General features: G+C 48.3%; 1 protein-coding gene and 1 non-coding gene across 4 annotated transcripts in view; both read left to right on the top strand.

The window, feature by feature from the left end:
- dlec1 (DLEC1 cilia and flagella associated protein) overlaps positions 1–25,183 on the top strand; it is a 191,005-nt gene that overhangs the window by 81,797 nt on the left and 84,025 nt on the right. For all 3 annotated transcript variants that reach the window (XM_038798563.1, XM_038798564.1, XM_038798562.1), the window contains exons 18-23: positions 4,010–4,184; positions 5,931–6,024; positions 14,043–14,173; positions 16,626–16,784; positions 21,831–21,970; positions 24,713–24,866. In XM_038798563.1, the coding sequence (XP_038654491.1) occupies positions 4,010–4,184; positions 5,931–6,024; positions 14,043–14,173; positions 16,626–16,784; positions 21,831–21,970; positions 24,713–24,866 (853 nt within the window). The remainder of the gene's footprint in view (positions 1–4,009; positions 4,185–5,930; positions 6,025–14,042; positions 14,174–16,625; positions 16,785–21,830; positions 21,971–24,712; positions 24,867–25,183) is intronic.
- Positions 12,855–12,926, top strand: trnag-ucc. The gene has a single exon. It is a non-coding gene; the product is annotated as a tRNA-Gly (tRNA).

Genomic DNA, 25,183 nt, shown 5'->3' with positions numbered 1-25,183 from the left:
CCCCTGGGCCGTCTGGGTCTCCATCAGCTCACTGGTGGTTACCTTCAGGGACTCCAGCAGCTCCAACTTCAGCTCCTGGAAGCAGCGCAGCAGAGTCGTCTGCTGCTCCTGGACCCACTTCCTCAGCTCCTCGAGGCCTTCGCTGGCCGCCATTTTATTTTTCTGCCCCCGATTTTTCCTAGCTGTTTCCGACGGTTTTCTCGCTGCCGCACTCCTGGTCCGGACCATGGGACCGTTGGGGTCGACACCTGGCCTCTTCCCCCGTTGGGATTCGCCGCCTCAGCTCCGTTGGGGGCCCTGAAAAGAGCCCCAAAGTCCGTTATTCGCGGGAGCCGCCGAATGTGCGGCTCAACTGCGCATCGCCGCCACCGGAAGTCGATTTCTTGCATTTAAGGGATAGCATCAGGCGTCCGGCCCTGGAGAAAAGGTGATGTGAATTGGAGCCCTGCTGTCAGCATTCTGAGAAGCCCCCCCCCCCGGGAGTCTGGGTGCTGCAAAGGTTTTGCAGCAGGAGACGCGATGGGAGAGGCTGGAAGCTTTCTCGCGTGCCTCATGACCTTTGCAGTGTACGTATGGTAGGCACGGGTCCAGACCCTTCAATTCCATTCACACCCAAGAAATGGGAAGGCAGGGCAAGATCTGGGGACCTGGGTTGAAATCCCACCACGGCAGGTGGTTGAACATAGAACAGCGCAGTACAGGCCCTTCGGCCCACGCTGTTGCGCCGTCCTGTGAAACGCCTCTAAAGTCCCTCTACACTATTCCCTTATCGTCCATATGCCTATCCAATGACCATTTGAATGCGTTTAGTGTTGGCGAGTCCACTACTGTTGCAGGCAGGGCATTCCACGCCCTTACTACTCTATGAGTAAAGAACCTACCTCTGACATCTGTCCTATATCTATCTCCCCTCAATTTAAAGCTATGTCCCCTCGTGCTGGACATCACCATCCGAGGAAAAAGGCTCTCACTGTCCACCCTATCTAATCCTCTGATCATCTTGTATGCCTCAATTAAGTCACCTCTTAACCTTCTTCTCTCTAACGAAAACAGCCTCAAGTCCTTCAGCCTTTCCTCATATGATCTTCCCTCCATACCAGGCAACATTCTTGTAAATCTCCTCTGTACCCTTTCCAATGCTTCCACATCCTTCCTATAATGTGGCGACCAGAACTGCACACAATACTCCAAATGCGGCCGCACCAGAGTTTTGTACAACTGCAACATGACCTCATGGCTCCGAAACTCAGTTCCTCTACCAATAAAAGCTATCACACTGTACGCCTTCTTAACAACCCTCTCAACCTGGGTGGCAACTTTCAGGGATCTATGGACATGGACACCGAGATCTCTCTGCTCGTCCACACTACCAAGAATCTTACCATTAGCCCAGTACTCTGCCTTTCTGTTATTCCTTCCAAAATGAATCACCTCACACTTTTCTGCATTAAACTCCATTTGCCACCTGTCAGCCCAGCTCTGCAGCTTATCTATGTCCCTCTGTAACTTGTAACATCCTTCTGAACTGTCCACAACTCCACCGACTTTAGTGTCATCCACAAATTTACTCACCCATCCTTCTACGCCCTCCTCCAGGTCATTTATAAAAATGACAAACTGCAACGGCCCCAAAACAGATCCTTGTGGCACACCACTAGTAACTGGACACCAGTCAGAGCATTTCCCATCAACCACCACTCTTTGTCTTCTATCAGCTAGCCAATTTCTGATCCAAACTGCTAAATCACCCTGAATCCCATGCCTCTGTATTTTCTGCAATAGCCTACCGTGGGGAACCTTATCAAACGCTTTACTGAAATCCATATACACCACATCAACTGCTTTACCCTCGTCCACCTGTTTGGTCACCTTCTCGAAGAACTCAATGAGGTTTGTGAGGCACGACCTACCCTTCACAAAACAATGTTGACTATCTCTAATCAAATTATTCCTTTCCAGATGATTATACATCCTATCTTTTATAAACCTTTCCAAGACTTTTCCCACAACAGAAGTAAGGCTCACTGGCCTATAGTTACCGGGGTTATCTACACTCCCCTTCTTGTACAAGGGGACAACATTTGCTATCCTCCAGTCCTCTGGCACTATTCCTGTAGACAAAGATGACTTAAAGATCAAAAATTTGAATTTAATAAAAATCTGGAAATTAACAAGTCTGGGGTGGCACGGTGGTTAGCACTGCTGTCTCACAGCGCCAGGGACCCGGGTTGAATTCCAACCTTGGAGGAATCTCTGTGCGGAGTCTGCACGTTCTCCCCGTGTCTGCGTGGGTTTCCTCCGGGTGCATCTTCCTCCCACAGTCCAAAGATACGCAGGTTAGGTGGATTGGCCATGCTAAATTGTCCCTAAGTGTCCATGATCAGTGCGGTTATAGGGTTACAGGGATAGGATGGGGAAGTGGGCCTGGGTCGGGTGCTCTATCAGAGGGTCAGTGTAGATGGGCCGAACGGCCTCCTTCTGCACTGTAGTGATTCTATGATTCTAGGAAATGCTATAACATGCTAGGGGCACAGAGACCCACGTAGTAAGTTTCACCCTACTTCTCCTAACCATCCTGTCGAACATTGTGTCTTTCCTGGGTGGGAGGGTCAGGATAGGCAGCATTCCTCATTGTCATAGTGTTAAGACCACAGCTGCACTAAATGGAGAAGCTGGTGCTCAGCACAATGGGGCGACCCAGTGTAACCGAATGAACTCACCATCAGCAGTGCCACTGGCTGAGCGACAGATCTGGTGTCTGTCCAATGGGGTGGTGATGGGCATGTCCCTTTGGATGAGCTGCCAACCTCCTTCTGGCTGTAAGTGTCGTTCTGCAAAGTGCCACCAGAATCAAAAAACCAACAAGTGCGGAAGTTGCAGGATTGTTGTCAAAGACCCACTGAATGGCTTTCAGAGATGGGAACCTGGGGCCCATGCCAAAGGTTCATTCCACACACTTCACTTTTCATCCTTGCAGGAGAGTCCACCAGTACCTTCGTAGGGCAGACCTTCCCTTGATAGATAAATGCCCTTTGACAGGTGTGCCCTCATTTTTATTTATTCATTTTTTCCCGGATGTGGGTCTCGCTGGCTAGGCCAGCATTTATTGCCCATCCCTAATTGCCCTTGAGAAGGTGGTGGTCAGCTGCCTTCTTGAACCGCTGCAGTACCTGAGGGTAAGTACATCCACAGTGCTGTTAGGGAGAGATTGCCAGGATTTTGACCCAGTGACAGTGAAGGATCGGCGATATATTTCCAAGTCAGGATGGTGAGAGAATTGGAGGGGAACCTCCAGTTGGTGGGGTTCCCAGGTGTCTGCTGCCTTTGTCCTTCTAGATCAGGGGTGGGCAAACTTTTCCGTGCAAGGGCCACATTCAGAAATTCACAATTTTAAAGGGCCGCATAGTATATTAAGTAAAATAATTAATATTTAAAATAGCCAAAATAAAAGGTTTTTAAAGAAAAAAAAGCAATTAATTTTTATTAATTAATATTTTAAAGTAGAAACCTTACATGAAACACATTTATTTGAAAAACAAAGTAACTCAGTTTAAAGAAAAAAGCAATTAATTTTTATTAATTAATATTTTAAAGTAGAAACTTCACATGAAACACATGTTGTGCCGAGCAAAGATCACCCTACTCAAGTCAACGTATCCACCCTATACCAGTAACCCAACAGCCCCCCCCCCCCCCCCCCCCCCCCCCCCCCCCATTAACCTTAAAATTAAAAAAAAAACATTAAAAAAAAAAATTATTTTTTAAAAAATTACTTGATCTTGGTGGGCCGCATAAAGACCTTTGGCGGGCCGCATGCGGCCCGCGGGCCGTAGTTTGCCCACCCCTGTTCTAGATGGTAGTGGTCGCGGGTTTGAAGATTCTTGTCACAAAGGGGTCAGCTCTGCCTGGATACAGAAGATGATCTGTCAGGCACAAAATAAAATCAAACTAATGTGCCAAAAGTGCGTTCCTCCCAAACTAAATTCTTTTCTTTCTTCCTAAATTTCAGGAAAACTAACCTGGAAAGATCCATGAAAACAGCTTCTGCGGCGGTTACTAACATCATAGGCATGGAACTGGAGGTTAAAGGCTATACTGAGCCATTTCAAGTTATGTTGAAGCCTTATGCCATCCTTATCCTGGGCGAGAACTACATGGGCACCACCCTGAAGAAGTACTTTGAGGTCGGAATTTTAAATCGCATTGTGTAAAAATGGCAAACATACACGGGCGCTCATTTCCCGAGGGATAGAAACAAAAAGCTGTGAAGTGATATGAAATGTCTATAGAACCTTGGGTGGATCACACCTGGAGGGTTGTACACAGTCTCCATATTATAAATGGATGTGAATAGGGCAGCACGGTGGCGCAGTGGTTAGCACTGCTGCCTCACGGCGCCGAGGTCCCAGGTTCAATCCCGGCTCTGGGTCACTGTCCGTGTGGAGTTTGCACATTCTCCCCGTGTTTGCGTGGGTTTCGCCCCCACACAACCCAAAGATGTGCAGGCTAGGTGGATTGAACGCGCTAAATTGCCCATTAATGGGAAAGAATTAATTGGGTACTCTAAATTTATTTTTAAAATAAATAAATGGATGTGAAGGTACTGGAGAAGGTGCATGAACAATTTCCATGAATGATACTAAAAAAGTGAGAATATAATTTTCAGGAAAGGCTGGGACTGTTTTCACACGGGAGGGGTGACCTAATACCACGCATGTGAGACCTGGACAGCGTACCAGTGTCACGCTGAGAACCTTCAACACTTGCACTTGAGCTGCCTTTGGAAGCTTGTGAAGATCGGGGTGCCAAGACAAAGTATATGCAAATATAAAGCAGCTTAATAAATATGAGAATCCATGTGGTAATTATATCAGGCTGCCCGCTGGTGGGGGCATAACGGATGCTGGATAGCTCGGCAAACCAGCCAGTGTCCAAGGAGGAAGGGAAAAAGGTTTGACATAGGAACGCAAGTTGGAACTGAGTGACCTGCTGAGAGGCAACCATGTTGCTGTGGGTCTGGAGTCACACGTAGGCCAGATATGGAAAGGATGGCAGATTTCCCTCCTAAAGGACATTAGTGAACCAGAGTGAACCATCTAGGTTCTTAGTAACAATCCGGTAATTTCTTATTAATAATAATAATAATAATAATAATCATCATCTTTATTAGTGTCACAAGGAGGCTTACATTAACACTGCAATGAAGTTACTGTGGAAAGCCCCTAGTCGCCACATTCCGCCACCTGTTCGGGTACACAGAGGGAGAATTCAGAATGTCCAATTCACCTAACAGCACGTCTTTCGGGACTTGTGGGAGGAAACCGGAGCGCCCGGAGGAAACCCACACCGACACGGAGAGAACGTGCAGACTCCGCACAGACAGGGACCCAAGCCGGAAATCGAACCCGGGTCCCTGGCGCTGTGAAGCAGCAGTGCTAACCACTGTGCTACCGTGCCACCCATTAATGAGACTGCCATTAATTAATATTATTCCAGATTTATTAATCAATTGGATTTATCTTCGCCCAGTGCCGTGGTGGGAACTGTACTCGAGTCTTTGGAGCACCAGTGAATAGGAAGGACTATTCACCAGTGAATAGGAAGGACTGATTTCTGTGAACAGAGACGTCAAAAACGTGGGCATTGATTTAAAGAATTAATAGCGTGGACTTGAGGAGAGTGTTTTCACACAGGGGCAATGTCTGAAAAGGGGGGTAGAGCAAAATCCCTTGTTGCATTCAAAAAACAATACTTAGATATGCATTTGAAGTTCGGTAAACCATGGACCAAGATATAAAAGATGTCTCCTCTCTACCATTCTACGCTCGATATGTTGACAGTAACCTGAATGGTCCATCAGTTTACCCGACACAATCCTATTCATTCCGAGGTAATTCACAACAAATGCATTAATTTTCTGTTATCTGCAGATATGGAACAATAGCACATCTACCGTCCACTTTGACTGGGAGAGTGTTCACGACTCTCATTTCCTGGAGGTACTGCCACCTTGTGGATCAATAGGTAATTGATTTCTTGAAAAATGACGATACAAATAAAACAAGTCATAATTCGAGATATAATAACAGGCAATAATTAAAATAAAGTGTAAAATGACAGGAGAATTTTGAGCACATTAGTGTACAAATAATTACACTGCATTCAAAATGCAGGACTACTTAATTTGCAGAATAAAAATGAAAAGTCTACTTCACTCTGCATTTTGTCTTAAACTTTCATCAATCATTTTATCATAGCATTCCTACAGTGCAGAAGGAGGCCAGCCGCCCCATCGAGTCTGCACGACCCTCTGAAAGAGCATCCTATCCAGGCCCACTCCGCCCTATGCCCCGAACCTCACCTAACCTTTTTGGGTTTGGCTTTGGGTTTATTGTTACGTGTACCGGGGTGCGTACAGTCCAGACAGATCATTCCATACATGAAAAAAACAAAGGACATACGATAGATACACAATGTAAATACATGACACAGGCATTGGAAGAGAGAATAACCCGGGTGGGAGGGGTCTTTGATTATGCTGCCCGCTTTCCCCGGCAGTGGTAGGTGTAGACAGAGTCAATGGATGGCAGGCGGGTTTGTGTGGCGGACTGGGCTGTGTTCACGACTCTCTGTAGTTTCTTACAGTTTTGGGCCGAGCAGTTGCCATACCAGGCTGTGATGCAGCCCGATAGGATGCTTTCTATGGTGCACCTGTCAAAATTAGTAGGAGTCAATTTGGACATGCCGAATTTCCTTAGTTTCCTGAGGATGTATAGACGCTGTTGTGCTTTCTTGGTTGTGGGTGGACCAAGACAGATTTTTGGCAATGTGCACACCTAGGAATTTAAGCTGTCAACCATCTCCACCTCGGCAGACAGGTGTGTGAACGATACTTTGCTTCCTGAAGTCAATGACCAGCTCTTTAGTTTTGCTGACATTGAGGGAGAGATTGTTGTCGTTACACCACGCCACTAGGTTCTCTATCTCCCTCCTGTACTCTGACTCATCGTTGTTCAAGATCCGACCGACTGCGGTTGTGTCTGATGTGTTGGGCAGGCTGGGTCGATGTGGACGGCACTTGATACAGTGTAGCGAGAGACAGACCTCCAACACTTGATAAGATGCAACACGATTTTATTTAACGTCTTAACTACTATACATATTCAACTGTGGGTTGACACTATGCTGACTTGACTGGAGACCTAGTACTAGCCTGACCAGACTTACTAGCTACCGCATGGTGTTTACACTGTCTAGCTCACGAACTCTGACTGTCTCAGAGGCTGGGTCCAGAGAGAGCGGGAAACCTGGTGCCCTCTGGCTTTATAGTGGCCGTGTCCTGTCTGGTGATTGGCTGCTCTGTTCTGTGTGCTCACTGGTCATCCTGTGTGTCAATCGCTGCCTGTCTGCACACCATTATATACATAGATGTATATTATGACAGTGTCATCAGCAAACTTGTAGATGGAGTTGGAGCCACATTTTGCCACAGTCGTGTGTGTATAGGGAGTAGAGCAGGGGGCTAAATATGCAGCTTTGCGGGGCCCCGGTATTGAGGACTGTCGTGGAGGAGGTATTATTGTTTATCCTTGCTGATTGTTGTCTATGGGTCGGGAAGTCAAGGATCCAGTTGCAGGGTGAGGAGCCAAGTCCTAGGTTTGGAGTTTGGGTATGAGCTTGGCTGGGATTATGGTGTTGAAGGCAGAGCTGTAGTCAATGAATAGGAGTCTGACATAGGAGTCCTTGTTGTTGAGATGCTCCAGGGATGAATGTAGGGCCAGGGAGATAGTGTCTGCTGTGGACCGGTTGTGGCGGTATGCAAATTCCAGTCGATCATTGCATTCTGGGAATAAGGAGCTGATGTGACTCATGACCAACCTCTCAAAGCACTTCATGATAGATGTCAAGGCCACCGAACGGTAGTCAGTGAGGCATGTTGCCTGGTTATTCTTTGACACCAGTATAATGATGGTCTTCTTGAAGCAGCTGAGAACCTCTGAATGGAGGTGGGCACTAAGGGGTATTTAGCATGGCCAATCCACCTAACCTGCTCATCTTTGGACTATGGGAGCAAACCGGAGCACCTGGAGGAAACCCACGGAGACATGGGGAGAGCATGCAAACTCCACACAGACAATCACCCAAGGTCAGAATTGAGCCGGGTCCCTGGCGCTGTGAGGCAGTAGTGCTAACCACTGTGCCGCCGTTCCGCACCATGAGTATGGAAGATTATTCCAATTCCAATTCTCTTTCCACACTTAGTAGTTGCACTAAAGCAGCCTTTTACCTATTCCCATTGCTAGTAATTCCCACAGCAGGTCGCTAGTCTGTCACCAGGGGCTTATAGCTGGAGGGGCACCACACATCAAGTGTGGCTGACCAGAAGTCTCTCCCGCTCTTCCCGCTAGCCATTGGTGCACTCAACCCGTTTGACAACTTTATGAACGCACTTACATAGAACAGTACAGCACAGTACAGGCCCTTTGGCACAATGTTGTGCCCACCATTTATCCTAATCTAAGATCAACCTAACCCACACCCCTTCAATTTACTCCTGTCCATGTGCCTGTCCAAGAGTCGCTTAAATGTCCCGAATGACTCTGACTCCACCACCTCCGCTGGCAGAGAATTCCACACACCCACCGCTCTCTGTGTAAAGAACCTACCTCTGACATCTCCCCTATACCTTTCTCCAATCACCTTAAAATTATGTCACCTCGTGACAGCCATTTCCACTCTGGGGAAAAGTCTCTGGCTAACCACTCTATCTGCCTCTCATCACCTTGCACAACTCTATCAAGTCACCTCTCTGCCTTCTTCGCTCATGTGAGAAAAGCCCTAGCTCCCTCAACCTTTCTTCATAAGACATGCCCTCCAGTCCAGGCAGCATCCTGATAAATCTCCTCTGCGCCCTCTCCAAAGTATTCACATCCTTCCTATAATGAGGCGACCAGAACTGGACACAATGGTCTAACCAGGGTTTTATAAAGCTGCAGCAAAACCGTGCTTAAACTCAATCACCCTGCTAATGAAAGCCAACACACCATATGCCTTTTTAACAACCCTATCAACCTGGATGGCAACTTTGAGGGATCTATGTATGTGGACCCCAAGATCCCTCTGTTCCTCCACACTTCCAAGAATCCTACCTATAACCCTGTATTCAGCATTCAAATTCGACCTTCCAAAATGAATCACTTCACATTTATCTAGGTTGAACTCCATATGCCACTTTTCAGCCCAGCTCTGCATCCTGTCAATGTCCTGCTGTCACCTGCAACTGCCCTCGACACTATCTACAACTCCACCAACCTTCGTGTCATCGGCAAACTTACTAACCCACCCTTCCACTTCCTCATCCAAGTCATTTATAAAAACCACAAAGAGCAGAGGTCCCAGAACAGAACCCCGTGGGACACCACTGGTCACCGACCTCCAGACGGAATACTTTCCATCCACTACCACTCGCTGTCTTCTTTTGGCCAACCAATTCTGTATCCAGACAGCCAAATTTCCCTGTATCCCATGCCTCCTAACTTTCTGAATGAGCCTACCATGGGGAACCTTATCAAATGTCTTACTGAAATCCATATACACCACATCCACAGCCCAACCTTCATCAATGTGTCTCGTCACATCCTCAGAGAAGTCAGTGAGGCTTGTGACCTGCCCCTCACAAGCCATGCTGACTATCTTTAATTAAACTATGTTTTTACTAAATAATCATAAATCCTATCTCTCAGAATCCTTTCCAATATTTTGCTCACCGTAGACGCAAGACTGGCTGGTCTGTAATTCCCAAGGATTTTCCTATTCCCTTTCTTGAACAGGGGAGCAACATTCGCCTCCCTCCATTCATCTGGTACTACTCCAGTGGCGAGTGAGGATGCAAAGATAATCGCCAACGGCGCAGCAAACTCCTCCCTCGCTTCCTGTAGTAACCTTGGGTATATCCCGTCAGGCCCAGGGGACGTATTTATCCTCATGCTTTTCAAAATTTCCAGCACATCCTCCTTCTTAATATGAACCTGTTTGACTCTATTAACCTGCTTCACACTGTTCTCATGAGCAACAAGGTCCCTCTCCCCAGTGAATACTGAAGCAGAATATTCATTTAGGGCCTCCCCCATCTCCTCAGACACTAGGCACAAGTTCCCTCCACTATCCCTGATCGGCCCTACTCTCACTCTGATCATCCTCTTATGTCTCACTAAGTGTAGAACGCATTGGGGTTTTCCCTAATCCTTCCCACCAGGGCTTTTTCGTGCCCCCTTCTAGCTCGCCTCAGTGCATTTTTGAGTTCCTTCCTGGCTACCTTGTAACCCTCTAGAGTCATGCCAGATCCTTGCTTCCTCAACCTTATGTAAGCTTCCTCTTGATGAGAAGCTCCACTTCTCTTGTCATCCAAGGCTCCTTCATCTTACCATTCCTTCCTCGTCTCAGTGGGACAACTATTCAACAATCGCTGCAAGTGCCCCTTAAACAACCCCCACATTACTGTTGTGCATTTCCCCAAGAACGACAGTTCCCACTTTATGCTCCTTAGCTCCTGCCTAAGAGCAGTATAATTTCCCCTCCCCCAATTAAATACTTTCCCATACTGTGTGTTCCTATCCCTCTCCATGACTATGGTATACTGTCTGTTCCTATCCCTCTCCATGACAATGGTAAAGGTCAAGGAGCTATGGTCACTGTCACCGAAATGCTCTCCTACCGAGACATCTGACACCTGGCCTGATTCGTTGCCAAGCACAAAATTCAATATGGCCTCCCCCCAAGTCGGCCTATCTACATATTGAGTCAGGAATCCTTCCTGTACACACCTGACAAAATCTGCTCCACCCAAACTGTGGTAGTCTGTGTAGAGGTATTACGGTACCTAGTAATGCTGGAACACCATTGGTAGATAATGTATGCTTTCCATTGGTCGAGCCTGTATGGTAGCTCCACCCTGCAAGGCGGGGTATAAGAGCCCGTGCTGCCCCAGCAGCTTCCTTTCTGTACCTGAGCTGCTGGTGGAAACATCTAGCTTATTAAAGCCTTCAGTTGGACTACAACCTCGCTTCAGTAGTCATTGATTGTGTATCACAAACCATTTGCACTAAGGAGGTTCCAGTCAATATTTGGGAAGTTGAAGTCACCCATGACAACAACTTTGTTACTTCTGCACCTTTCCAAGATCTGCCGCCCAATCTGTTTCTCCATCTCTCTGCTGTTATTGGCGGGGGGGGGGGGGGGGGGGGGGGGGGGGGGTCTATAGAAAACTCCCAATAAAGTGACTGCTCCTTTCTGGTTTCTGACTTCCACTCATACTGACTCAGTAGACAAACCCTCCTTGACTACCTCCTTTACTGCGGCTGTGATGCACTCCCTAATTAACAGTGCCACTCCCCCTCCTCTTTTACCTCCCTCCCTATTCTTCTTAAAATCTCTAAACCCTGGAATATCTAACAACCATTCCTGCCCCTGTGAAATCCATGTCTCCGTAATGGCCACAGCATCGTAGTTCCAAGTACTCATCCATGCTCTCAGTTCATCTCCCTTATTCCTGACACTCCTTGCATTGAAACAGACACACTTTAATCCCCCACTGAGCAACTTGTAGGAGATTATGGGGTGATCTAATCAAGGGCGTTTGAGATAATGTGAGGATTTGTAATGTAAGGTAGATGGAGACTAAATATTTCTCTTGGTGGAGGAATCCAGGCAAAATGTCATTCGGGGGCGGTGACAGAAAGCACGTCTTCGCCCAAAGAGCAGTGAGAATCCGGAATTCTCTCCACTGCAAAGTCATTGGGGGGGTCGAGGGCCAGATAGAAATGTACAAACTGAGATTGGTGAAGTTTTGTCGGCCAGGGTTCTTGAAGGTGAAGGTTCTTAATGGAGTGAAGATGCAGATATTTCGATAAATTCTTCTTCCTTAGATATCCATCAATTGTTTTTTTAAAACTTTACGTGACATAAATAGAATTAAAAGCAACTTCAACCAGCTGCTTCATTGGTGATGAAGCCTGAATATAAAGAGGGGAACACAGAGCTGCAGCAGTGGAAGGAGCGAGAACACAAGAGCAGCGGCATTACAGTCACCTAAAAATAAAGGATTTTCAGAGCTACAGGGAGTAGGACTAACGGAGTTGCTCTGGCAGAGAGAGACGCCGCAGACATATTCTCCTTCTATGTTGTTATCATTCTGTGATTCTACATGATGAGTGGGATTTTCTGTCTGTTCACGCAGGCAGCATCTTACAGTCCCAACGGCAGGGCACCCCAGCTGCGGGTTTCCCGGGTTCGACGGGAAACCCCGTTGACAACGGCGGGATCAGAGGATGCTGCTGCCAGCCATTGGGGAGTCGCCCTCTGCCGCTGCAGAACATGCTGCGGAGGGGGGAGGGAAATCCATGCCAAGCCTCAAATTATTCTGATGCTGCTTCCCAAAGATGCTGTTTTGGTGAAAGAAGTCTAATTAGCTTTTGTATGAATGAAAATTTGCATTTGCTTGTTTGAGCACTATTTGGCAATTGAATCTGGACCCTTCCTGGTGAGTTCTCTGTTGAATAACAAAGAACAGCACAGGAACAGGATCTTTGGCCCTCCAAGCCTGTACTGATCATGATGCCTGGCTAAACTAAAACCATCTGCACTTCCAGGGTCCGTATCCCTCTATTCCAATCCTATTCATGTGTTTGTCAAGATGCCTCTTACACACATCTCTTCTAAACTTTGCCCCTCGCACCTTAAACCTATGTCCCCAGTAATTGACTCTGAATATCTACTCTGTCCATACCACTCATAATTTTGTAAACCTCTAATAATAATCATCTTTAGCCGTATCACAAGTCGGCTTACATTAGTGAGCGATGGTGGTATAGTGGTGAGCATAGCAGCCTTCCAAGCAGTTGACCCGGGTTCGATTCCCGGCCATCGCAATAACAAATTAGAAACTTTAAGGGGCTGGTTTAGCTCACAGGGCTAATCGCTGGCTTTTAAAGCAGGCCAGCAGCACGGTTCGATTCCCGTACCAGCCTCCCCGGACAGGCGCTGGAATGTGGCGATTAGGGGCTTTTCACAGTAACTTCATTGAAGCCTACTCGTGACAATAAGCGATTTTCATTTTCATTAACACTGCAATGAAGTTACTGTGAAAATCCCCGAGTTGCCACACTCCGGCGCCTTTTCGGGTACACTGAGGGAGAATTCAGAATGTCCAATTCACCTAAGAAACATGTCTTTCAGGACTTGTGGGAGGAAACCGGAGCACCCGGAGGAAACCCACGCAGACACAGGGAGAACGTGCAGACTCCGCACAGACAGTGACCCAAGCCGGGAATGGTACCCGGGTCCCTAGCACTGTGAAACAACAATTCTAACCACTGTGCTAGGTCGCTCCTCAACCTCCACCATCCTAGTGAAAACAATCCGAGTTTATCCAACCTCTATCATATGGTCTATTTTATAGAGTTGAAATCCTGCAGTGCTTTTAGATGATGGTCCTTAAGTTAGAAAAAAGGCAAAGAGAGAATTTCACTGGGTGATGGTGTGAAATGAGTGAACCTCATTTAGCTGCCTATTATACGCCACAATGTGATACCTTTTCCATTGAAGTCAATTCCATATCGTCCACCTTACAGCCCTGCTAAATCATAGAATCCCAACAGTGCAGAAGGTCATTCAGCCCATCAAATCTGTACTGGCCCTCAAAAAAGCACCCTCCAATGCTTTTTCCTGGCACATTGTGCAAAGAATATTCTTAGCAGATACTTTAGAAAACAGAGCTACATTGCTAAAGCAGATGCTTTGGTCATTATTCCATTGCTGTTACTGAGACCTTGTTGTGCACATATTGACTGCCATGTGTTCAACTGCAACAGGACCTACACTTCAAAAGTACTTCTTTGGCTGTGGAGGTTGTGAAAAACTGTACTATAAATGCAGGTTATCTATTTTTATATCTTGGTGGTTTTGGTCATTTAATCTTCAATGAGTTCCAAGCTCTTGCTTTAAAAAAAAAAAAATCTGACTGGAGCTTTCTGCATTCTTTACAGAGCCCAACGATTACTGTGACCTGGAACTGTTGCTTACTGGAGGCAAGCCGGAGAAAATGAACTACCGTCTACAGTGTCACATCAGATGTCAGGAAGAGCCAGTGGTCCTTTACGTAGAGGCAACCTTTATGGTCAGTGTGCTACCTAATTATAAAGTAGAAGCATGAACACTCCACACTATCCCTTTGGCTAAATAATCTGTCTGCTGTGGGGCATAACAACAACAGCAGCTTATATTTATACATTTATTTACGGTACCTCGTGCAATAAAATATTCCTTCACATTATAAACGTGGCACTCAGACACATATGGAGATATTCAATCAGATGCTCGGTCAAAGAAGGAGGTTTTAAGGAATTTCTTGAAGAGTGAAAACCAGGCGAAGAGGTGCAGGGAAGGAATTCCAGAGTTTGGGGCCCAGGCAACGGAAAGCACGGCAGCCAATGGTGGAGCAATTAACATAAGGGATGCACATGAGGCCAGAATTAGAGAAGCACAGATAAGGTCGTGGGGCTGGAGCGGATTACGGAGCTGGAGATTGGCACGGCCAGGGTGGGATTGGAAAACAAGGGTGGGCATTTTAAAATCAAGACATGGCCTGTTGTGGTGCCAGTGCAGGTCAGCAAGCACAGGGTAAGGAATTTGGTGTGAGCCTAGACACGGCCAGCAGAGCTTTGGATGATATGTTACAGGGGGTAGAATGTGGGAGACCAGCTGAAAGCTTGAACAGTCGCCTCTAGAGGGAACAAAGGCCTGTTGCAGAAATGGCACCTATTTCAGAACTATTCTTAAGGTTGATTGGCACATGGCCACATTATTCTCCATGACCATAGCTGGGAAGCTAGCACCCTTTGCAGGTAGCTCTTTGAGTTTGACATCCAAGAGATGAATGAAAGATGTTTTATTTACTTGAGTGTGGAACCAGGAGGGACTGGTGTTCTGGCCTCTTTGTTTATCGCCAATTAATTTCCCCCCCACCTTAAACTGCCCAGGCTCTGGAATTCCCTCCACGGTGCTCTCCACCTCTCTCTTCTTTAAGATGCATCTTAAAGCCTACCACTCTGACCATATGTCCTAATATTTGGCAAGTGGTTTTGTTTTGAGAGTCATACCTGAGGGACCCTGTTACCATATTAAGGGTGTTACATGAAGGCAGGTGGTTGTTGTTCAACCATGCAGTCAAGGGTGGTCCCAATTTCAACCCGTGATTTGTGCTGTCACCCTTTCACAGCAGCAGGCACTATTTTCAGGAGAGGAGGGCCTAAGCAGATGCAATAATAACAAGTTGAATTGAGGTCCGAAACGCTAACTCTGTTTCTCTCTCCACAGTTGCTGCCAGACATGCTGGGTTTATCCAACATTTTCTGTTTTCATTTCAGGGAAAAGTAAGATTGTTTCATAGATGGGGCCTCACGGTAGCATGGTGGTTAGCATCAATGCTTCACAGCTCCAGGGTCCCAGGTTCGATTCCCGGCTGGGTCACTGTCTGTGTGGAGTCTGCACGTCCTCCCCGTGTGTGCGTGGGTTTCCTCCGGGTGCTCCGGTTTCCTCCCACAGTCCAAAGATGTGCGGGTTAGGTGGATTGGCCATGCTAAATTGCCTGTAGTGTAAGGTTAATGGGGGGATTGTTGGGTTACGGGTTACGTGGGTTTAAGTAGGGTGATCATTGCTCGGCACAACATCGAGGGCTGAAGGGCCTGTTCTGTGCTGTACTGTTCTAAATGTTTACAGCATGGAAACAGGCCCTTCGGCCCAGCTTGTCCATGCTGCCCAGTTTCTATCACTAAGCTAGTCTCACGTGCCCGCATTTGGCCCATATCCCTCTATACCCACCCTGCCCATGTAACTGTCTAACTGCTTTTTAAAAAAAAAAATTTTTTAATTAATTTAGATTACCCAATTATTTTTTCCAATTAAGGGGCAATTTAGCATGGCCAATCCACCTACCCTGCACATTTTTGGGTTGTGGGGGCGAAACCCACGCAGACACAGGGAGAATGTGCAAACTCCACACGATCAGTGACCCAGAGCCAGGATCGAACCTGGGACCTCAGCGCCGTGAGGCGGCTGTGCTAACCACTAGGCCACCGTGCTGCCCCTAACTGCTTTTTAAAGGAAAAAATTGTACCCAACTCTACCACTGCCTCTGGCAGCTCGTTCCAGATGCTCACCACCCGCTGTGTGAAGAAATTTCCCCTCTGGTCTCTTTTGTATCTCTACCCTCTCACCTTAAATCGATGCCCTCTAGTTCTAGACTCCTCTACCTTTGCGAAAAGATGTTGACTATCTACCTTATCTATGCTCCTCATTATTTTATAGACCTCTATGAGATCACCCCTAAGCCTCCTTCGCTCCAGGGGAAAAAGTCCCAGCCTATTCAGCCTCTCCTTATAACTCCTCCATCAAGTCCTGGTAGCATCCTTGTAAATCTAAAGTTGCCGAAGCACCTCCACTTTTCTGTTCACTGTAAGCATATAATCTCTGGCTGTAACGCGAGGTGAACGTCAGCAAAGCTTGACTGACTATAATATGTACATCGCTGTGCCATTTAATGTTATTTAATGCTTGTGTTGCTGTTTCAGGGTCCCCAGGTGTGTATTGACCTTGCTTCCTTGGATTTTTGCCTGGTAAGGTTGGGAACCAGGGCTATTTCCACCATTCAGATCAAGAACACATGCCAGCTTTCAGCTTTGTGGCATTTCCAAGAGAGTCCAGAGTGCCTGAGGGAACAGAATGAAGAGGTAAGGACAGCTTTGGAATGTAAGGGAGCCACGGCCCTTTAACAATGGCACATGGGATACAGATCCAAAGTCCCACCTCATTCCTGGTATATCCCATTTTCGCTGGTAGGAGAAACATAGAAAATAGAAGCAGGCGGAGGCCATTCGGCCCTTCGAGCCTGCTCTGCCATTCATTATGATCATGGCTGATCATCACGATCAATACCCTGATCCCGCCTTCTGCCCATATCCCTTGATCCCTTCAGTCTCAAGAGCTGTATCTAATTCCTTCTTGAAATTGACACAACGTTTTGGTCTCAACTACGTTCTGTGGTAGTGAATTCCACAGATTCACCACTCTCTGGGTGAAGAAATTGCTCCTCACCCCAGTCCTAGGTTTGTCCCTGATCCTCAAACTATGATCCGTAGTTTTGGACTCCCCCACCTTCGGGAACATTCGTTCTGAATCTACCCTGTCCAATCCTGTCAGAATTTTGTAAGTTTCTATGAGAACCCCTCTCACTTTTCGAAACTCCAATGAATATAATCTTAACCGATTTAGTCTCTCCTCATATGACAGTCCCGCCATCGCAGGAATTAGCCCGGTAAACCTTTGCTGCACTCCCTCCATAGAAAGAACATCCTTCCTCAGATAAGGACACCAAACCTGCCTACAATACTCCAGGTGTGGCCTCACCAATGCCCTATACAATTGCAGTAAAACATCTCTATTCCTGTACTCAAATCCTCTCGCTAGGAAGGCCAACATACCATTTACCTTCTTTACTGTCCACTGCATTTGATAATGTTCCCCATGGTAGGCTTATGCAGAAAGTAAGGAGGCATGGGATAGTGGGGAATTTGGCAAGTTGGATAACGAACTGGCTCACCAATAGAAGTCAGAGAGTTGTGGTGGATGGCAAATATTCAGCTTGGAGCCCAGTTACTAGTGGCGTACCGCAGGGATCAGTTCTGGGTCCACTGCTGTTTGTGGTTTTCATTAATGACTTGGATGAGGGAGTTGAAGGTTGTGCCAGTAAATTTGCAGACGATACGAAGATTGGTGGAGTTGTGGATAGTGAGGAGGGCTGTTGTCGGCTGCAAAGAGACATAGATAGGATGCAGCGCTGGGCTGAGAAGTGGCAGATGGAGTTTAACCCTGACAAGTGTGAGGTTGTCCATTTTGGAAGGACAAATATGAATGCGGAATACAGGGTTAACGGTAGGGTTCTTGGCAATGTAGAGGAGCAGAGAGATCTTGGGAGTCTATGTTCACAGATCTTTGAAAGTTGCCACTCAAGTGGATAGAGCTGTGCAGAAGGCCTATGGTGTGCTAGTGTTCATTAGCAGAGGGATTTAATTTAAGAGCCGTGAGGTGATGATGCAGCTGCACAAAACCTTGGTCAGGCCACATTTGGAGTACTGTGTGCAGTTCTGGTCGCCTCATTTTAGGATGGATGTGGAAGCTTTGGAAACGGTACAAAGGAGATTTACCAGGATGTTGCCTGGAATGGAGAGTAGGTCTTACGAGGAAAGGTTGAGGGTGCTAGGCCTTTTCTCAGTAGAACGGAGAAGGATGAGGGGCGACTTGATAGAGGTTTATAAGATGATCAGGCGAATAGATGGAGTAGACAGTCAGACTTTTACCCTCGGGGACATAAATTTAAGCTGAATGGTGGAAGATATAGTGGGGGGGGGATGTCAGAGGGAGGTTCTTTACCCAGGGAATAGTGGGGGCATGGAATGCACTGCCTGTGGAAGTAATTGAGTCGGAAACATAAGGGACCTTCAAGCGGCTATTGGATAGGTACATGGATTACGGTAGAATGCTCGGGTGTAGATTGATTTGTTCCTAATCTAGGACAAAAGTTCGGCACAACACGGGCCGAAGGGCCTGTTCTGTGCTGTATTTTCTATGTTCTATGTAACTGCATGCTTACTTTCAGCGACTGATGCATGAGGATACCAAGGTCTCACTGAGCATCCACCTCTCTCAACTTACACCCATTCAAATAATAATCAGTCTTCCTATTTAAAAAAATTTAATGTACCCAATTCATTTTTTTCAACTTTTTCAATTAAGGGGCAATTTAGCATGTTCAGTCCACCTACCCTGCACATCTTTGGGTTGTGAGGGCGAAACCCACGTAAACACGGGGAGAATGTGCAAACTCCGCACAGACAGTGACCCAGAGCCAGGATCGAACCTGGGATCTCGGCGCCGTGAGGCAGCAGTGCTAACCACTGCGCCACCATGCTGCCCTCAGCCTTCCTATTTTTGCTGGTGAAGAGGATAACCTCACATTTATCCACATTATACTGCATCAAGGGGATGGAGTGTGAAGCACCACAGGTATAAATTATGAATCAGTCCCACCGACGGCACATTGTGATGAGGTGATGAGGGGTGCTGCCAACGGGAAATCCTGTTGACAACAGCAAGGCTAGTAGATCCTGCTGCCGGCTGCCTCCGCCGCTGAAAAACACGTTAGGAGCAATTGTTCACACAAAGGGTAATGGAAATTGGGAACTCTCTCCCTCTAAAGTGGGTGCCGGAGGTCAACTGAAAATGTAAAAAATGGAATCGATAGATTTTTGTTAGGCAAGACTGTCAAAATGTGGTTAGCACTGCTGCCTCACAGCGCCAGGGACCCAGGTTCAGTTCCGACCTCAGGTGACTGTGTGTGTGGAGTTTGCACGTTCTCCCTGTATCTGTGTAGGTTTCCTATGAGTGCTCCGGTTTCCTCCCACAGTTCAAAGAGGTGGGGCGGGATTCTCTGACCCCCCCCCGGGCCAGGTCGGAGAATCGCCGGGGAGGCGACACTAATCCCGGACCCGTCGGCTGCCGAATTCTCCGGCGCCGGAGATTCGGCGGGGGCGGCAATCGCGCTGTGCTGGTCGGCGGTCGCTCGCGGCCCCCACCCCCCGGGGATTCTCCAACCCTTTATGGGCCAAAGTCCCGCTCGTTCTATGCAGGTCCTGCCAACGTAAATTGGACCAGGTCCCTTACCGGAGAGACCTGGCGGCGCAGGCGGGCTCCAGGGTCCTGGGCGGGAGGGGGGGGGGGGGGGGGGGGGGCGGGGGGGGGGCAATCCACGGCTGGGCCTGTGCCGTGGGGGCACTCTATTCCTACGCGTCGGCCGTGTAAGCCTCCGCTATGGCCGGCGCGAAGGTGAACCCCTCCGCGCATGCACGGGGATGACGTCTGCAGCCGCTGACGCTCCCACGCATGCGCGGACCCGCGCTGGCCAGCGAAGTCCCTTCGGCCCCGGCTGGCGGCGCCAATGGCCTTCCACGTCGGCCAGTGGGGCGCAAACCACTCCGGCTCCGGCCTAGCCCCTGAAGGTGCGGAGGATTCCACACCTTTGGGGCGGCCCCACGCCGGAGTGGTTCACGCCACTCCGTCCTGCCGGGACCTCCCGCCCCGCCGGGTACGGGAGAATCCTACCCGTGCAGTTTAGGTGGATTTGTTATGATAAATTGCTCCGTAGTGTCCAAAGGTTAAGTGGGGCTATGATGTTACAGGGATAGGGTCAGGGAGCCGGCCTAGTTAGTGTGCTCTTTCAGAGGATCGGTTTAGACAGGATGGACCGAATGGCCTCTTCTGCTCTGTCGGGATCCTACGATTCTATGTTGAGATATGGAGGCAAGGAGATCACTTGATGTTGTGGTGCAGATCAGGGGCGAAATTCTCCGACCTCCCCGTAGGGTCGGAGAATCGCCCGGGGCCGGCGAAAATTTTGCCCCCGCCGTGGCAGAAATTCTCCGCCACCTGGGAATTGGCGGGGGCGGGAATCACGCCCTGCCGATCAGCGTGCCCTCCGCGGCGATTCTCCGGCCCGCGATGGGCCGAAGTCCCGCCGCTGAGAGGCCTCACCCGCCACCATGGTTGCAACCACCTCTGGTGGCGGTGGGATTGGCGGCGCGAGCGGGCCCCCGGGGTACTGGGGGGAGGCGTGGGGCGATCAGACACCGAGGGGTGCCCCCACGGTGGCCTGGCCCGTGATCGGGGCCCACCAATTGGCGGGCGGGCCAGTGCCGTGGGGGCACTCTTTTTCTTACGCCGCCTCCACGGCCTCCACCATGGCGGAGGCGGAAAAGAATTCCCCAGCGCGCATGCGCCGGTGATGCCGTCAGTGGCAGCTGACATACCGGCGCATGTGCGAACCGGCGAATGGCCTTTCGGCCAGCCCCGGCACGGGCGTCAAAGGCCGCTGGGGCTGGTTTTGGCGCCAGTCGGCGTGGCGCCAACCACTCCGGCGCGGGCCTACCCCCCAAAGGTGCGGAGAATTGCGCACCTTTGGAGAGGCCCGACGCTGGAGTGATTGGCGCCACTGCGCTACACCTGGACACCCCGCCCCGCCGAGTAGGGGAGAATCCCAGCCCAGGTATGAGAGGGCCGAATGGCCTACACCTGTTCCTATTGCTAGAATGCTATTGTGCAACTGGATTTCCAAATTTCCTGTCAATGGGATCAATCCCTGTGAGATGAAGGAATGCCTTTGCACCCAGGGTAAGAAGGAGACAACCTATGGGCAGCATGGTAGCCCAGTGGTTAGCACTGTTGCATCACAGCTCCAGGGTCCCAGTTTGATTCTCGGCTTGGGTCACTCTGTGCGGAGTTTGGAAGTGCTTCCCGTGTCTGCGTGGGTTTCCTTCGGGTGCTCCGGTTTCCTCCCACACTCCAAAGATGTGCAGGTTAGGTGGTTTGCCATTCTAAATTGCCCTTAGTGTCCAAAACAAAAAGTGGGTTAGGGTTACTGGGTTATAGGGACAGGGTGGAGGTGTAGGCTTGTGCAGGGTGCTCTTTCCAAGGGCCGATGTAGACTTGATGGGCCGAATGTAAATTTTGTACTGTAAATTCTATGATTCTCTGAATAAGCACAAATTTATTCATGGATTCTTGCAGCAAAGGAGGCCATTCAGCCTATCATGCTTGTGCTGCCTCTTTGAAAGAAGTATTCAATTAGTCCCACTTCCCTGCTGTTTTCCAATAGTCTGATAATCATTTCCTTTTCATGTACATAAATGTTAGAGATGTGACACAAACCCGTTGTATGATTGCAGGTCTCACAGTTTACCTTTGAACCATCCCGTGGGGAACTGCTGCCACTCGCCGAGTACTGTGTGACCATCACGTTTACACCAACCAAATGTCAAAGCCTGAAGACTGTTCTTGAGTTGAAAGTAGAAAACGGAAATACAAGGTAAGCAGGGCCAATCAGCTTCCTCCACAGTTTCCTGCGTGGATAAAGGAGAACCAGTAGATGTGGTGGATTGGATATTTCAAATATGGTGCCAAGTGAAAGGTAACCACACAAGGTAGAAGCTCATGATGTTGGGGGTAATATGGGAGCATGGTTGGGGGAGGTCTGGTATAGCTCAGTGGGCTAGACAGCTGGTTTGTAATGCAGAACAAGGCCAGCAGCACGAGTTCAATTCCCATACCAGCCTCCCCGAACAGGCGCCCCAATGTGGCGATTCGGGGCTGTTCACAGTAACTTCATACTTGTGGCAATAAAAGATTATTATTATTACTACTAATTGGCAGGAAACAAATAGTTGGGATAAATAGGTTATTTTCACATCGGCAAACAGGGATCAGAGCTGGCGCCTCAGCTATTTACGATCTATATTAATTATTGGGATGAAGGGACAGACTGTATTGGGTCTAAAATGCTGATGATACAAAGACAGGTGTAAAAGCAAGTTGTGAGGACGACAAAAAAGTCTGCTATATAATGGAGGCAATGGGAGTTTTCCCTGCCAGCTATAGACCAGCAAGAAAACCTCTCGTGCCACTGTCAGGGGAAGCTTTTTAAAAAATGTGTTCATGGGATGTGGCCATCGTTGGCTAGGCCAGCATTTATTGCCCATCCATGATTACCCTTGAGAGCCGCCTTCTTTAACCATTGCAGTCAATGTAGTGCAACCCACAGTGCTGTTATGGAGAGAGTTCCAGGATTTTGACCCAGTGACAGTGAAATACGGGGAAGTCTGCCTTATTAAGTGTCACTCAGACATTTGATTAATGTTGGGCCTTCCCTGGCATCGAGGACCCCAGGGGCAGAAGGTCCACCCATCAAGAGTGTCAGTCAATCAGAAGCCCACAGCTTTAGTTAAGGGCAGCACCACTGGGGTAGTGATGGTTGTTGCTGTTATGGCACCCAGGCAAGGTCCAGAATCACCGATGGACACAGGGCACAGTGAGTGATGGTGGCTGGGAGATCATGGGGTGGAGGTTGTAGAGGGGGTGAGCGGCATGGGTCTAACGGTGGCTCTCAATGGGTCTCCCTCTTTCCATTATGGGTCTTTCAATCAGGCAATGAGTGCCTTTGAATCAGGGACAACCCCATAATCAAGCGCACGTGCAGTTTCGCTCACCATACTGCCCGCATAGTGAGCCCCCCACCTGCCGCTGGCCTCATATCAGTGGTGATGGGATGAAGCTCCTAAGTGAGAATTAATTTCTTGCTTAAGGGTCTCAATCAAGGCAGCACGGTAGCATTGTGGATAGCACAATTGCTTCACAGCTCCAGGGTCCCAGGTTCGATTCCGGCTTGGGTCACTGTCTGTGCGGAGTCTGCACATCCTCCCCATGTGTGCGTGGGTCTCCTCCGGGTGCTCCGGTTTCCTCCCACAGTCACAAAGATGTGCAGGTTAGGTGGATTGGCCATGATAAATTGCCCTTAGTGACCAAAATTGCCCTCAGTGTTGGGTGGGGTTACTGGGTTATGGGGATAGGGTGGAGGTGTTGACCTTGGGTAGGGTGCTCTTTCCAAGAGCCGGTGCAGACTCGATGGGCCGAATGGCCTCCTTCTGCTCTGTAAATTCTATGACAAATTCTATGATAATTGGCAGCTGAACAGGAAAGCCATCCATGGGTCTACTCGCCATGGACTTAATCAGGACAGAGGCAGGAAGCTGGCAGCACCCACAAACTGAGCTGATGCCTGATGAAATGACCCCAACCACCAAACATGGAGGAGGGCATTACATTCTGCCCAAAGAGGTTGCAAAGGACATAGACAGGTTAAATGAGTGGGGAGAAAGTTGGCAAATAGAGTAACTTGGTAAGATGTGTGGTTGATAGGAAAAATAAAAGATTACTATTTAAATGGAAAGAAACTACAGAACACTGCTGTACAGAGCATTTAGATTTAATTCGAAAAAGCTAGCATGCAGGTACAGCAGGTAATTAGGAAAGCAAATGAAATGTTGGCCTTCATTGTAAGGGGATAAATGGGGAAGTTTTGCTTTAACTATACAGGACATTGCTGAGATTACACCCAGACTACTATATACAATGTTGGTCTCCTTATTTAATAAAGGATATACTTCAGCGAAGTTCATTACATTGACTCCTGGGATGAAGCAGTTGTCTTATAATGTTGGGAAAATGGTAGCCAATTTATGCATAGCAAGCTCCCACAAACAACAATGTGATAATGACCAGATAATCCGTTTGAGTGATCATAGAATAGATCATAGAATCCCTAAAGAGGAGGCCATTCGGTCTATCGAGTCTGCTCCAATCCTCTGACAGAGCACTCCACCTGTGCGCACTTCCCCACCCTATCTCAATAACCCCTGAACCTAACCTGCACATCCCTGGCTATAAGGGATAATTTATCACGGTCAATCCACTTAACCTGCATATCTTTGGACTGTGGGAGGAAACTGGAGCACCCAGAGGAAACCCACACAGACACGGGGAGAAAGTGCAAACTCCACACAGTCACCAGAGGCTGGAATTGAACCCGGCAGCAGTGCTGACCACCGTGCCGCTTGATAAATATTGGCCAGGACACCAGGGATAACGCTCTCCTGCCCTAAGATCCACCTGAAGGGCAGACAAGGTATCAGTTTAATGTCCTACCCAAACGACAGCACTTGGAAATGCTGTAATATGCAGCAAAAGGTTTTAGAAATGCTGTTTCTCTTACTAGTCACATTGCAGTGCAGGCTGAAGTCCAGGAGGTGAAGGTGTGCCTGCTGTCCTGTGCTGTCACTTTCAAAGATGTCTACATTGGGATCCCGGTGCGGGAGATGGTGAAACTCTTCAACCAGACGCTACTGCCAGTAAAATACACCTGGGGAGAGGTAGGTCTGAGAAAGATCCTGTGCGCAGAGGCAAACAATTGTATCATTCTAACAATGCAATCCCCGGGGAAGTGCACCAATACTTTTAATTTATGATGTCTCAATGCATTTATTGATAACACAATGCCTGATTGTGGGAGGTGGTTTGATAGAGTTGAGCCACCTCATCAAGCAGTTCACGCAAACCTGATCGGGCACTGCCTTCAATTATCATACATATTATCACCAAACTTTCCTTTCAAAATTTGTGGCATAACCAGTTATATCCATTTACTTTTGACCACAAGAGGTTATTCCCACTTTCTGTTACGAGACTG

Source organism: Scyliorhinus canicula, chromosome 5, assembly GCF_902713615.1.
Source record: "Scyliorhinus canicula chromosome 5, sScyCan1.1, whole genome shotgun sequence".
Taxonomy (NCBI): Eukaryota; Metazoa; Chordata; class Chondrichthyes; order Carcharhiniformes; family Scyliorhinidae; genus Scyliorhinus; species Scyliorhinus canicula.
This window is presented reverse-complemented; position numbering and strand designations above follow the sequence as displayed.